General features: G+C 40.1%; 1 protein-coding gene across 7 annotated transcripts in view; it reads left to right on the top strand.

Moving 5' to 3' along the window:
- RGS7 (regulator of G protein signaling 7) overlaps positions 1-15245 on the top strand; it is a 254779-nt gene that overhangs the window by 229497 nt on the left and 10037 nt on the right. For 4 of the 7 annotated variants that reach the window (XR_009727292.1, XR_009727293.1, XM_061365741.1 and 1 more), the window contains one exon: positions 6968-7637. The exons of the other annotated variants lie outside the window; for them this stretch is intronic. Coding sequence is in view for 2 of the 4 variants with exons in the window: in XM_061365741.1 (XP_061221725.1) it covers positions 6968-7018 (51 nt within the window). In the remaining 2 variants the exon portion in view is untranslated. Of the gene's footprint in view, positions 1-6967; positions 7638-15245 lie in introns of those variants that run through there. 7 annotated transcript variants of the gene reach the window in all.

The raw sequence follows: 15245 nt of genomic DNA, 5'->3' as shown, positions 1-15245 counted from the left end.
GAATCCGGGTGGAGTCTGTCAAGTCGTGTCAGGTATGAAAGTAAAACATGTCACTGCTAGATCTGTATACTCCATTAGATTGGCAGCTCTGAGGCTTGCAAATTAATCCACTTTGTCAGGATGCTCAGGTGCAAACCTTTTCTCCAAGACAACTGACTTCACATCACCCACTGCCCCAGGAACCCTTGCCACCAGGCATCCTTGTCCTTCTATTCTTATTCCCAGTTATGATGAGTTTATAATATGTAATTATCTACCCTGGTACAGCAGGGTATGAGGGAAATGTTTCTCAGAATATCCCACAGTGGAATGGTTAACTTGTTCAACTGTGAAGGAACTGAGGTATAGATCTGTTCTTCTGATTAATACAGAAAACAGGTGTGAAACAGGTCTTCTACAACCTGGATAAACACTGTCATTTCTGAATGATTTAGTTAGATGAAAATTACAGTTTCTCTTCTGCTCTGATGGTTTAGAAAATTCAGACTAATTTTCACTTTTTTTCTTTTTTCTCACTTATATCAAAGTGGGTTTCTATTGAGCTAAATTAGACCTCAGCTTTTTCCATTTGAAGTGTTTAAAAAGCCCAGAAACCTTGCTTTTATCTAGGGACTGAACCTGAGAAGTTGACCTCGTAATTCATAACCTGATTTTTTAAGACAAAGACTATAAGAGGCTCCTGATCAGTGATACCTGAAAGTGGGTTATACTTGATACATAAAGCATTTGTTAAAATATAAAGTTTAGAAATTTTGTAAAGTCAATCCCTCTGTACTACTGCTGGAATTAAGTGTAAATAACCTAGTATGTTGAGTCATTGTTCTAGTCTGATGGGGAAAATATGAAAGTGGAGCTATATACATGGAAAAACCCTAGGCTCAGCTCTGCATTTCTTCAACAATGGAGAGTTTTCTTTCCAGAAAACTTTGAATAAGCTGGTGTACTTTATGAAAGCCCTAAATGCTCAGTTTAAAAACATCATCTAGCTTGCTCTGTAGATTTTATGGTGCAAAATCCCTAATGCCCTTGGCAGTACACAATAGACAATATTAATAGTGCTAGAAACAGGTCTGATTCACATGCAGTATAGATGAAGTGATAGCAAACTGGCATTTCCTATACATAATATTTATTACCTAACACTTTGTAGTAAGCATAGCCATCTTTGGTTTGTCTCACTTATTCACACTCCAGGGAATTGCATGGAAATACAGAGCCCATACACATCAGCACTACTGGAACGATGCCGTTAGATAAGTGCATTGCCTTGGAGTAACATGGGCAACCACAAGTGTCACAGCTCTGACTCCAAGGCATGGGAGCAATGACGGTATGCTCTGTGCTCCCTCCCTGCCCAGCCAGCTCAGCCACTCAGGTTTTCCTTTGGGAATAATTAAGGTCTAGTCACCTGCAGCTCCCTAAGGAAGAGAGTACAGAAGCTAAAAGCATAAATCAGGGAGCCTGAGAATTTCATTGGTTGCTACAGTAGGGGAGAGAGGGAAATCAGATGTTTCTGTGTCATTAAAAAACTGAAATTCTTTTGAAGAATTCACATAGGAAAAAAACATTAGACCATTTCATGCATGAGGTGTGAAATGTGAAGGCCATTGAAAACAGCATATTTTCAGAGGCTTAGTCCAATGTCACTTGACATAGCAAATTATGGTCTAAAGATGGAAATTAAAACTCATAATAATAGCTTCCTCAGTTCTTATCAGTGAGGGATAAACTTCCTAGATTAAACCAGTGTAACCTCTTGTCATGTCAAAATCTGTCCCATTATTGAGAAAGAAGGCAGACAATATATCAATTTAATCAAGGTGTGGTTTTTTTGTATATGCCCAGGTAAAACTTACTTACACAAGGCGCTATTGTGCCAGACCATAAGTCCATCTAGCACTGAAATGCTGCTGACAGCTAGATTTTTCTTGAAAATATCATTGTGAATAAGCTTCAATGCAGTATCACATTTGGGACTTCAGTGTACAGTCATGGAAGAAATCCTAATTAGTCTTTGAACTTACTTCAGGTCATTCCTAAAATTTAAATAAAAAATAGCTAGTCAGAAAAAAAAAAAAACCAAAACAACAACACAAGGCTTCTTCTTTGACAAGTATAAAACAATAATTAAAAAAATAAGTATTTATAGAAATTAAGGGTTTTTCCATTTCAGGAGGAAGATGGCTTATTGATTTTTAACTAAAAAGAACTGATGAATGAATTGAAATTTTTAGTTTGAACTTAATCAAAACATCTAGTTTAGGGGTTTTTAGGAATGATACCAAGGCTAATGAGGAAAATCAAGAAGAGCATCTGTAAGACATGCCAGTGTGGACTAGCCTTCTTGTGCTGCCCTGCAGTGACTGGAGCAAAGCTGTTTTGCTGGAAGAGAAGAGCTGGAGTAGGACTTGCACAGCCAGGTCCTTTTAAGTAAGGAGCGAGTGTGTACTGTTCAGGTGTTAGGCCAGTGTCTGCCATTTTCCACCTGACAAACATTTACCTGAGTCTTAAGCTACTTGCAGGAAGGAGAACTGCTGAGAGGTATAAGAACCTGAGGGGTCAAGCCTAGGGCAAGTATACTAACAATGTTTTAGTGCCTTGGTGCCTTGGAAAACCTTATATGTTACCCCACGCTTCAGATACACCCCATCTGGGAGAGTTTGTAGTTTAATCACAAGTGAGAGCTACTCATCAGTAAATGTAAAGATCAGTGCAAAATGAGAAAGAAACTGGAAGTGTCAGCCAGTTTGGAATGAGCTTAAATAGGAGCACAGTCACCCAGCTGCTGCCTTCCTGTGGACTGCTCCAGGAAACAGTATGGCCATAATGAGAAATGAACAGAGGACTGCAAATCCCTGCGATAAGCAAAAGGATTTTCCTCCACATGCAACCACTTAGCACTGCAGCTGTGCTGACAGCTTGAGCCTCAGATTCAGTAAGTGCTACCCTCCTCCCCCTTCTCACATGTAATGAAAGAAAAATACACCTGTATGGGTGGCTGAGAGCAATGTCCTGTGCTCCTGTGGAAATCAAAGCAGAATCCTGACCTGCTGCACAGTGCTAAAACAGTTTCCCTGTGCTCAAGGAGAAAAAGCTGTCTAATCTTAGAACGGGACTTACTGTTTCTGTTCCTGTGCCGCTCCAGATGTGCTTCTCTCAAGGGCTGTTTCTATACTGGCTCGGTATGTGATGCACTGCAATGTCACTTGGGAGCTTCGCCTGCTGATGCTGGCTGAGCTGCCGGCCGACTGCAGGTGTGTCATGGATAGGGATAAGATAGTGAGAGCAAGAGAGTCGATTCTCTCTCTGCATCTTATTTTGCTCACAGCAGGGTTCACACTGTTTCTCTGTTTCCTGGTCAGATGCATGAAGTTCTCATTTCTAGTTCTACCAGCACTGGTCCTGGGGAGTAGCACCTGTGCTGGCAATAAAGAAGCATGAAAAAGGAGTCATTGAGGTTGCTTAGCAGAAAGGAAGAGAATCTTCTAAAGAGAAAAGATTTGATCTTCCCATACCATACATTTCAGCTCTAGTCCCTATATAAATTGCATATTGATTTCTTATAAGCCACAGGGGTTGTTGCTGACTTGTTTGCCAGCTAATTTGAGATGTTGGTGTCATGATGCATAAATAGGTCATTCAGCACGTTTGTATTTAGCAGCTCATACATCTGCACATGATTTTGTAATTTCCCTCCTAAATTTTCTGAAAGTACAGATAGAAGGACAATTCTATATTAAACAGTTTGTACCCTAAAGTAGGGACTGAACACCGAGGCCAATTGATTTAGTATTCTTAGATGTACTTGTTAAACTGCTGTGCTGCCTCCTCAATCTCTGACACCCTTGTCAGGATGTGTGGGTCTCATTAGTAAAATTGTTTCAATTTAAATAATTTCAATTCATATGTCCAGAGTGCACCAGGACAGTCCAAAATCCTGTTCAGAATTTGGCCATATACTTCTAAATATTAATGGGAAGAATATATAAAAAAGGATCTCCTTTCCATTCTTCAGAAAAATATCTGCTACGAATTCTGACTTCTTTTCCAATTGTTCTTTAATATCATTAGCACACAAAACATTTTCCTATGTGTGATGATTCATATGCTACACTTCTAAAAAGTGGATTATTAGATGTATTTTCCCAAATCAAAATTTGACTTGTGGAAATACTATTAACACTGTATCTGAAAGAAATAGCTAGGCTCAGCTTTTAAATTACAACCCACAAGGGATGAACTTTACTTCAGCCTGTAAATTAAGTAAATCTGGAAAACTTCTGGAAGTGGTAATTCTGATACCCTAACATACAGAGCTAAAGTAAAAGTATACTCTGGAACAGAATCTGAAATAAACATTCTGTAAACTGAAAAATAGCAAATCCCTGCAGACCTGAATGAAAAGGTGGGATAATTCTGTATTTGGGGCTGCCATGGATTCTGTGTTTAATACATGTGCTTATTTTCCCAATCACAGAACTAAGTATGATTTGGAGTAAACAAGGAAGATCTCTTAAGGACAGTGTATCTTCTAAGTGTAGATACAGTGTAGACAGTGTATCTGTCATTTTTCCAACTATAAGATAAATTAGAACTATTAATACCTGGAAAAAGAGCACATGTTGTTCTTGTTCAGATGGAGACTTCATACGTAGAAGTGTAATATTTTCTGAGGCAGGGAAGCGAGGTGAAGGAGAGGACCATGGCAAAAATTTCCTATCAGTGTAGGGCTTAAGAGAAGAAGTATTCCGAGAACAGCAATATTCAGGAAGCAAGTGATGTACAACACAGGAAAAAAAAAAGGTCATGACAGCTGTCAGTATCTATAGGGGAAAATTCAAATAATATGTAGAATAAGGTTATACAATTCAGATCAAGTAACAGCTGGGTTTCGTGCTGCTTTTAGGTCAAATCTTCCTAGTTTACGTGGTATCACAATTAATTCCTGAGATTTTGTTAGGGATCATCTGAAAATTCCAGGAAATGCACAACTCCCAGATAATCAATCGTGAATAAAAACAAAAACAATATTTTCATAGATTTTATCCCACAATAAAAGCTGGTGCAGCTTTGCAGTATTGAGCAAATAGTTTTACTAACGAGTAGAGAATACCTGGTTTGATTGTTTTAACTGATTTATGCAGGTCAGTGTTAAAGGGAAGTCATACATATCTACAGAAAGTAGCCAGGCCTATAGACCTCTAAAATTAAGCATAAAAACTTAATGAAAGGCAAAGGTAAGCATATGCTAAATATTTTCTGAGATTATGTCCAAGCTGACAATCATGAATCGCCTACCAAAACACTGAATTTTGGACATGCTGTTTGAAATTGTATTCCAGTGCCACAGAACTGTTGAGACTTTTTGACTTTTTAAAAGGAAAAGATGTCTCACTATAACAACTTTCCTGTTACATTAGAGGAAAACATAACTTAAGTGTTAACAAGGGTCAAGAAGCTGTGAATTTAATGTAGGTAAAAAGTGACAGAATTAAAGCTAAATACAGGGCAGACAGCATGCCAGGAAGAACACTTTATCTTCAGAAGCAGCGAGTATTAATACTGTCAGGTGATACAGTGAACCTGATGGATGGGCAGTGTAACCCAACACTGCAGATCATGAGTTCCCTTCAAAATTGTATTGTAGGGGAAATATTCATCCTATTTTTTCACCTTCTATTTCATACCACAAAATAAAATATTTACTCTTACTTTTGTGAAGACCTACTCTGATATACTGCATCTGAGCCAATGCTCGAAACAAGCTTTCAGATTCCCGTGAGCATAAATTTGATTAATAATGACAATAGATATTAAATTGTGGAATTCTACTGAGTTATAATACAGCAGATGACTTAACTCATTGATATGGCAGAATAAGTTAATTTATCATTTACTGCAGAAAATGTAACATCTCCCCATAGCTACAGTATTTGTTACTGTAATCTTCTTGAAATCAGTTTCACTTTTCCAAGTTGTGCAGTTAAAATTAATACAGTAAATGTAAGTATTAAGTATCTAACTGGAGAGTTAGAGCCATCTTTTATTTACTGATATGATCTATTTGTGTTATCTTATCAGGGTATGACAGTGGTATTTTGAGGAGTTGATGTAAGCTTGCTGTGCCAGCTCTTCCTCTGTTGGATCAGAGCCATAAGCAGGATGGCCCTAGGAGAGCTGATTCTTTTATGTGGTCTTAGGAGAACTAATTCCTGTTATGTGGCTTCATGGTTTTTGTCTGGCTCAGCTAAAGCTCAAATCTGCCTGAAATATACCATGGTGACACACCCAACACCATCTTCATCATGCTGTAGGCTTAACTCTTGTGGGCCAGTCATTATATCTTGTTAAAAGAACGTACTGTAAAACTGAAACTGCATCCTTGCAAAAGGAGGAATGATGAGGAAAATAAAAGTGTGGAAATCCAAACACCTTCAAAGCAGTGTTATGCAGTCACATGTGGTACACTTGACCGATGTTCCTTGTAATTAGTAAATAAAGTCTCAGCAAACCAATACCTGCATTCATGAAAAAGCTGCTTTCCCACCTACATGCAATCTGCCTCTTACTTTCTTACCTTAACTTTAAAGTAGCTTTTTGTCTTCTGTGACAGAGCTGCTGCAGTTTGCACGTTCATCTTTGTAGCACAAGGCACTCTTACTTCTTCAAGTTCTGGGTATGACTGACAGCAAAACCCTCAGCATTAGTTTATCATCAGCCCAAAACAATCTCGTTCAAAAATAGCCTTTAAATTTGCTGGTTTATTCTGTGAAACAACTTGGCTGGCTGGCAGTGCAGGTGTTTTCAGCCTAAGGGTTTCCGGTGGTTTAAGATTTGACAGACTCCAGTTGGTGCCCCTAGTTATTTGACAGTGATGTGGCAACACTGAGTGGTTGCTGATGAACAGGTCTGCAGTGATCATGCCTCTGTTTTCTGTTTTTGTTTTTTGTTTTTATCTTTTCCTCAGGGGAAATCGCTCACATCAAAGAGGTTAACCAGTCTAGTGCAGTCCTACTAAAAGGATCACCTTGTAGCATGGAAGCAGACTCAAATCATTATACATACTTTGTAGCTCACTGATTGCCTGACTCAGAGGACAGTAGAACAAGATGTTGCATGAGCAAGGACCTGACTTGTTTTCTTTTGTGTATACTAAGGCATTACAGACTCCGAGGGACTCTCTAGCCTTTCGATGCCACCATTTCGAAAACTGTCTGCTCACTTCCTCCTTCATATCAAGCTGGATCTGTGTCTTTTTATTTTCTGCAAGCTGAAGTACAGTGAAAAAAAAGCTTCTGCTAGGCACAGTTTATTAAAAAAAAAAAAAGTCAATCAAAACCTGGAAGAAATGTAAAAAATGCATATATTAATAAATATACATATGGCATCACATTTATTGCACAATAAATAGCACAGAAGGTTTCATTTCACTGATGTATTCACATTGAGAAAGAAAGCCTGTGTCTTTGTCTGTTGTCTGTATATTCTCTGTTAATGTTTCTTGCATTTATTTTTATACCATATTTAAAAAAGAACACCTTTTACTCCAGATGTATTAAAGCTGATCCTTTCTCTGTAAATTTGTGTATGTTTATATTGTTGTTTTATCTTTCATTAAAAGATGCAGAATCTCTTTCCTTTGGGAAGTTTGAGATTTTAATATTGAATCTGAAGATCAGTCAAGAGCAAAATCATCCCAAAAAGTTACACATCTTGTGCTTTCTAAAAAGTGACATGAAATGGCATTTTCTTTCTCTCAGTGACACCTAATCAAACACACTTTATTGATAATCATTTACTTTTTCTTTTCTTTTTATCAAGCTAGCAGCAGAGAGACCTTTCCAGCTTGCTCATCATCACATAAGCAAACTTTTCTTTAAGCTAGACTCGTTCTGTCATAGTGCAGCCTGCACAGTGATTCAGTCGCTACCCAAGACCAGGTCGACTGAACTGCATTTCTTTAGGAACGGACATGAACAAAGCTGGCTGAAAACACAAGTGCGTATTTGCTAAACAGGAAGGACAGTGTTTCTTCCTCCTTGTCACTTGTGATCCAATGCAACGTTTTAAACTTAAAAGGTAGTGGTTTGGAAGTGGTAAGTGTATTGTCTGTAGAGCAAAACTTGGTTAGCAACTCAGGAAGCTGTCATTTTAATTCAAGGGCTCTATTCAGGTGTGCTGTTGAATGTGTACTGCTGAGGTTACTCACAGAGACCTATTGCCAGGTTTATGAGAGCATGTAGACGTTTCCCATGAGGTTGCAGATACGGATCTTTTGAAGTTAAACTGAGCTGTAACCAGAAATCTGCTTGGCCTAAGAAAAAGCAGTTTTGACTGGCAGAGATGATGTAAGGAGTGTAGGCAGAAATCTGAATAGAAAAAAAAGGAGTCAAACAACAAAATGCTGATGCCTCCAGGGCATTGTAGGGTGCATGGGACAAATGAGGGTTTTTAGCAACACGCAGGAGATACTCAGGACAGCCAACTCTAGCACCATCTGTCATACTGACTTTAGTTTAATATTGAGAAACAGGAGTCTTGTTTTGAAGGGACTACCAAACCTAAAAATGCACAAAGTGTGACAGTCATAGACACAATAAGAATAAATTTGAATACAGTAATGCTAGCATCACTTCATTTGCCATCAGATACCTACCTGCATTGTTGCTGTTAGGGACAGGGCTCCTGCACAGAGCAGCTGTGTAGGCAGAAGGTGGCAGAATGTGGCTGAGCTGCCTTCTGCAGGGAATGCTTGCTTCTCTGCTGGCTCTGTTGGTAGCCTGGTGCAGCCATAGCCCTGGATGTAGCCTGAATGAACCCAGGACAAAATGCATTATAAATCAGTGGATGTTCCCCAGGTTTTGCTCAGTTGGGGTTTCTGGAGGTTTGGGATTTTTATTTGTTGTTTGTTTTCACATGCCACTGTTTCTGGTTTCTAGCTGGGATGATAATCACTGCTTTCAAGTGTCTCAGGTTTTGCTAGCATCATTCTATTAAGCTTTTATCAGAAAACACTGGAAATGCCCCATGAGAGCTTGAATTTGTCATGAGCTCCATTTAGGTCAACACAAAATATTCACAGTCTAGGGAGGCCAGATGAATTTTAATAAATAGCCACACTGAACCTCAGATCTTAAACTCCGAGATTTTCTTTTCCTTTACTGCAGAAATGTGAGCTCTGAGGCATGAACTTGGGGCCAGGCAATCCACAGAAATTTGAGCTCTGCTTCGCTTCTCAGTGCCAAATAGAGGTATTTATTTCCAAACTCCTGCTGCCACCAATTGCATCAGCTTTGCCTTAGGAGTTAACTGATTAGATACCAGTGTCTGCTTTCAAGAATCACTCCCTTCAAATAACTAATGTTTCAAATTCATGCATTAGGTACTTCATGCAACTTTTCCATAAGATTTCCCCCCCCCTACCCCAAATCACTTTGCAACACCAACTGGCTGATAAAAAGATGTGGAGCATTTGTATCCCTGAACCCATTTTGTACTTGTGCTAGTTCTGCCCTTTCAATAAATACGAAGTCACTACTGAATGGCTGTCTTTCCCTGGATTTGCACAGGTTTTAACACAGCGTCTGCCAAGTAAAAAGATGCAATACTAATAAGGATTTCAAAGTAGTTGGGGAGCTCTATTAAGGTTTCATTTGAGTTTAGTTTCAAGTGATGCAAATCCATTGTTGCACGAGTGAATTTGACCCAAACAAAATCTGTCCACCAGCTGATTTTTAAAGGGTTTGTCTGCAGCCTTGTGATACTTCACCTGATCACTGTCACCTGCCAGTGAACCATACTTGGACTGAAAACTCCAAATAGGCACAAACTTCCTTTTGCTTCCCCACAGAGAAAAAGCTAAATATCTGTTGCCACATCATAACAGCCTTCCAGTATCTGAAGGGGGGCTATTCATTAGGGACTGTAGTGACAGGACAAGGTTAATAGATTAAAACTTAACCAGGGGAAGTTTAGATTGGATATAAGGAGGAAGTTCTTTACTGTGAGGGTGGTGAGGCACTGGAATGTGTTCCCCAGGGAAGCTGTGAATGCTCCATCCCTGGCAGTATTCAAGGCCAGGTTCGAGAGAGCCTTGGGTGAGATGGTTTAGTGTGAGGTGTCCCTGCCCATGGCAGGGGGGTTAGAACTAGATGATCTTAAGGTCCTTTCCAACCCTAAGTATTCTGTGATTGTATGATTCTATGTGAAGATACACTTCCAGAATTAATATTAACTCAGATTAAGGCTGGTTTGTAATACACCTGTTAGGAATTTCAATGAGGCCACAAGTCTGCTGGGGTAAAAAGGACTGAGAGAGAAACCCATCTGGAGGGACCACTTTCCTGTCTCCTGGGGAAGAGCCATCAATCAGTGCCACCTGGCTTTGCCCAGGAAGCTGTAAATACCCTCTGTTGGGAGATATTAATTATAATATCCATTAAAATAACAACGTAATGCTAAGAACTTCCAGGTGAGAAGCTGGGGTTCATCAGACACCTTGTTCCTCATGCATCCCTGTGCATAAAGCAACTCTTAAGCCTTCAGGGGGAAGAATTGTTTGCTGATGATGCTGCAGCCTTGAGACGGCTTTGTGCTCCCAGACCAGCCTGGGAAGGAAAACAGCTGGTGGGATATATGTGAGCTTCCCTAGCACCTACCTGATAACAGCAAAATATTCACCCATCCTTCTGTGAGGTGCAATTGAAAATTGTCCTTCAATCTTACAAAATCAAAGAGGGAGAAACAAGGCCTTAAACAGTGACAAGAGAAATTGCAGAATGCTGAGCTGAAACGGTAATGGAGACTGGCCAAAAATTAATGAGCTGGAGGTGAATACAGGAGCAAGAAGTGGGAGTTAATTGTAGTGACCAGAACAAAACCAACAAGGGAGGAGAACTGGGGAACTGATCGAGAGGTGGAATGCAGCTGGTGGATTCCCAGCCTGCTAGCCATGGCCATGCAGGGCTGGAATCAAAGCCACCCAAAAGTCAGACAAGATCAACTGCAGGTGGCCCTTTAATGACAGTTTTTTTTACTAGAAAGCAATTAATACCAAGTACCTGTAATTACTTTTTTTCAGATTGTACCCCTTATATTGTTTGAAATAATGACATAGATGCCAAATAGTCACCCAAGAAATAACAAACTGGAGGGCTAAAATCAGTTCCAGAAAATGAGACTTTCAGGAGTGCATTTAGGTTGTTTAGTTATTAAAAAACAAAATAAATAGCGCCAAGGCAGACAACTAACCTGAGAAAAGCTGTTTTCTTTAGGTAACTGGAGTGAGGAGTTGGGAATGACCAGTGATTTATGTGTGGCTCTTCCAATTATTTATCTTTCTGCTAAGTGATTAACAGCTGTTTGAATTTAGATTTTTAAATTACTATATTTTTAATGTCCCTTTTAGCTAGAGATGTTGTGCACAGAACTAACACTGGTCTGATTAGGTGCATAAAACACAGAAATTTTTCTAAAGTAAAGTTACTAGCTATAGGAACATATATAAAATAAAGCTTTAATCCCAAGATGTTCAAGGGAAATTATCAACAACTTCTTTGAACATATTCCATGTCCACAATTTCTATTAGCAAATTGCTAAGTGGTTATGAATAGTACCAATCTGCCTTTTGATCTGACTGTGCTGAATAGATTAATGCTTTTGTCTTCTGTGAGTTGAACGTAGGCTGAATTCCCAATATCAAAGAGATGGAGGGGAAGCAAGGATGATCTCTCTGGGACTGAGCTCCCCCTCCTTGTTCTGGACTGTAGAGTCCTCAGGTGATGTGTGCAAATAAATGGGTTCGTTTGTACGGATATCGGCTTGAGAGCTGCAGAGTCTCTCTAGTCATTTTCTCTGCCACTATGAAGTTTATTTCCTGGCATCTAAACTAAATCTTCTTTGTTTCAATTTATCCATTATTTTTGACCAGGCTGCTACAATCACTATAAAATGTTCCCTGCCTTTTTGCTCAAGTACATAAATGGCCATTGCAACATCACAGCCTCCTTTGCTTTCTTTTCTGCTGTTTTCTGAAGTGCTGAATTACTTCATGGCTCTCCTCCAGGGTGGAGGGTGTTACAGCTTTCTTGCAGGGCAGTTCCCAGAGCAGGTTGCAGGGTTCCCACACAGGTTTTACAGGAGGAGGGCAGAGGATTGCTGTTGTACTTCTGTCTGTACACAGGGCTGTGATATTGCCCTTTTTGCGGTAGGTGGCCACTACTGAACTGTGCCAGCTTATGCATGTGGCACAGTGGCACCCAGAGCCTTTGCACTAAAACATAGGTGGTTGTTTTCCTTTGTGTGTAGCTGACTCTTCTTGGGTCAGTGAGGCCTCTTCTGTTGTCCATTGAGTAGTATCCTCATTTTTCAGACCATCTCTTTTCCCAAGATCACTTTCCCTTTTTTGATACTAACCTGTGAAATACTTGTAGTCCTTTTACCTGGGGGTATCTTTATGTGTGGGTGAGAGTGAGGAATTTGTGGCCTGATTCTCTAAAGCATGAATGAGAGCAAGTACCATTGTCACTATTTGCCATAAGGGATCTGTATGTATAACTTGTTAAGAGAAATTGCTGTGACAATAAATCCTGAGAACCTGCTCAAATGCTAGATGATAGTCCTTATTTACAAGCGTGGACATGGACAGTAAATATCAAATATTAAGACACGACTGTAAATGTCACCTTGTTAGTGGCATTTGCACAATTTTTATTGTACTTTTTCTTTGCTCCCAGAATATATTCTGCTGTATTCACCTTCATTGGCTCCTGTTTGATTTGACTAGATTTTGAAATCTCTCATTAGATTCATCACAGATGTCAGCTTTCAAAATAGATACTCTTTACCACCCTTCCACTTAACCTTGTGGGTGCTTCTTCTGCATGTATATCACATAAACGAGGCATTTCATTATGCACATAACTTTTATATACACCTCTTTATGCCTTTCCCCCTTTCCTTTTTAACAGATGTGTGGCAATGGCATATTTAGTGTAACTTACTTTTCTACCTTTCTGCTAAGACGAATGTATAACCTGAAATCTCTGACCCTTTTTGAGTTCATCTCTTCTGATGTGCTTATCTTTGTATGATTCATCTTTTCTTTTAGACTCTCTTTCTTCTCCTCCCCCTCAGTAACGTCTTTTTTAGGATTCTCCGTCTTTTATGTTCCTTTTCCTTTGTTCCCCTGATCCTCGCTCCATTGATCCCTCCTGTGTGTTCCTATGGTGCTCACTAATGCTCCTTACACTTCCCTCCTCTGTTTTATCTTTCTTGGAATTGAAAGAAGTTGCAGGCTAAAAAAAAAAAAAAAAGGAAAAAGCATTAAAGGAAAGGCAGCCAGTGCTAGGGCCAGGGCTGAGGTAGAACGTGCCTCTGACCATGGTCTGATCTCAGGGGATCATCCTGCCTATGGGTGCCTGCCTTTCCCTTCCCCACCCTGCTGCCACCAGCTCTCCACACCTCCACTAGCCACTGCTGCCCCAAACTCCTCTCTCTTGGAGATGGTGAGGATTCAGACACAAGCACACAGAGGCATTTCTAAACACCTGGGGTACTGCCCTAAGCTCCTCTGTGCATCAGACAGAAGAGGTTCATAAAATCTTTACTTTGGCAGCAGGATTAAGGATTAGGCATTCAAAAGCTAGCCTAGCATGCCACGGCATGGCAATAGATCATGGAGTGGCTGTTAGTAATGTTACCACCTTTGTTTAAACTGTTCTCCAAGTCTCTCTGTAAAGCCCTTGTACCAGGAGGGTCATGCCCCCAGGTGTCCCTGGGCTGGGGGAAGGAAGGGGGCAGGTACTCATGTCATTCACTCCAGAAACTGCGGTTCCAAATAAATTGGGAGCTTCAGTTCCTTTCATGGTAACAGCAAGGTGAGGGAGGTCCACAGAATGATGCAGAGAATCTTGGTTTCCTATCAAAGAGTCTGTGGGAGGCAGGAAGGAAGATTTAAGCCCATGACTAGGAAATATTTCTAAGTCCTGGTCTATACTGGTCTGGGAGGTAGCTGCAGTGGAGATAACGAATGGGCTTATGGAAGCTCATGTTGTACCTAAATCATAGATAAGGTTTTGGGGGTGAAGGGATACAAATGTGGAATTTCATCAGTGCATAGACTTTATTTTAAATTATCTAGTGTTTTAAAAGGTGACATTAGCAGCAAAGTAAACTGCTGAAGATACAGTGTAGATAATTATATAGATATTTCAAGGGAAAAGGTTTCCAGAAAGTTGGGTTTAAGAAACAATTAAGGTTGTAATTCCTAGGTCACTTTGGGTAGCTCCATTTCTCTTTCGTGCACCTCACCTGAAGTACTTCAACAACCTTGCTGGGTTCCTGATGAGCAAGGCCTTGCCTAATCTCTCTTCCATTGCTTTCCTTCTTAACCTTTTTCCTCACCCTTTTCTGTCACTGTTGGACACCCCAGGCATGAGGCAGTAGCTGCTGCTGCTCTCCCAACAGCACATTTGTGTGCAGGGGGGATTTTCATTACTATCTCTATTTTCTTACTATAATAATAAGGCTTAAAATGTCACGCTTATGTTTTCTTCCAAAGGACTTCTTCCAAGGGCAAGTCAAGTCATACAGACCCATATGACCAACTGTTTCTGTATACTTGTGTATTAGCAGTATTCATTTTATTGGGAAAAAATAGCAAAACCAAAACAAAAATATGGAAGTTATGAATTTGAGATATTTATTCTGCTGTTTGTGAGAGCTGAGTAGAAAAACAAATTGCCCTTTACTCTCTGCTTAAACCCCATTGCTGTGTTAAAACTGCACTTTGGAATTCCCATCGCAAGGGGCATGGAGCATCTGCTGACCTTTCAGTGTCTCTGCTGGCATCTCTCACCATTTCTCCCTGCCCCAAACTCCCAGCATACTTCCTCTGAAGTCAGAGATGTGAAACCTGTAAGACTGACTTAAAAGTATGCTTGCTCATTGCTCAGCAAGTACACTTGTGCTTGCTAGCTGATGTCAGCTGTGGTACCTTTTTGGTACTGTAGCATGGTTTTGGGGGATTTTTTGAAAGATGGTTTGGACTTCTCCAGCCCCAGACCACACCATGTGCTGGGAATTCACCTTTCTAGAAAGCTTTTGAAGGCAACCTCTTTCCACCAACTGCGTGGACTAGGAAGTGTGGCTTTGATCCCTTTGTGTCTTTTAATAAGAAAGACAAAAACAAGGGTTTGTAGGCCAGAAGACCTCAAGAAATAAAACAGAGAGAGGGAGAGGGAGA

The sequence above is a fragment of the Neopsephotus bourkii genome, unplaced genomic scaffold, assembly GCF_033783945.1.
Source record: "Neopsephotus bourkii isolate Nb327-2 ecotype Australia unplaced genomic scaffold, CSIRO-AGI_Nbou_v1 NB_1292, whole genome shotgun sequence".
Classification (NCBI taxonomy): Eukaryota; Metazoa; Chordata; class Aves; order Psittaciformes; family Psittacidae; genus Neopsephotus; species Neopsephotus bourkii.
The sequence above is the reverse complement of the archived record's forward strand: the minus strand, read 5'-3'. Positions and strand labels throughout refer to the sequence as shown.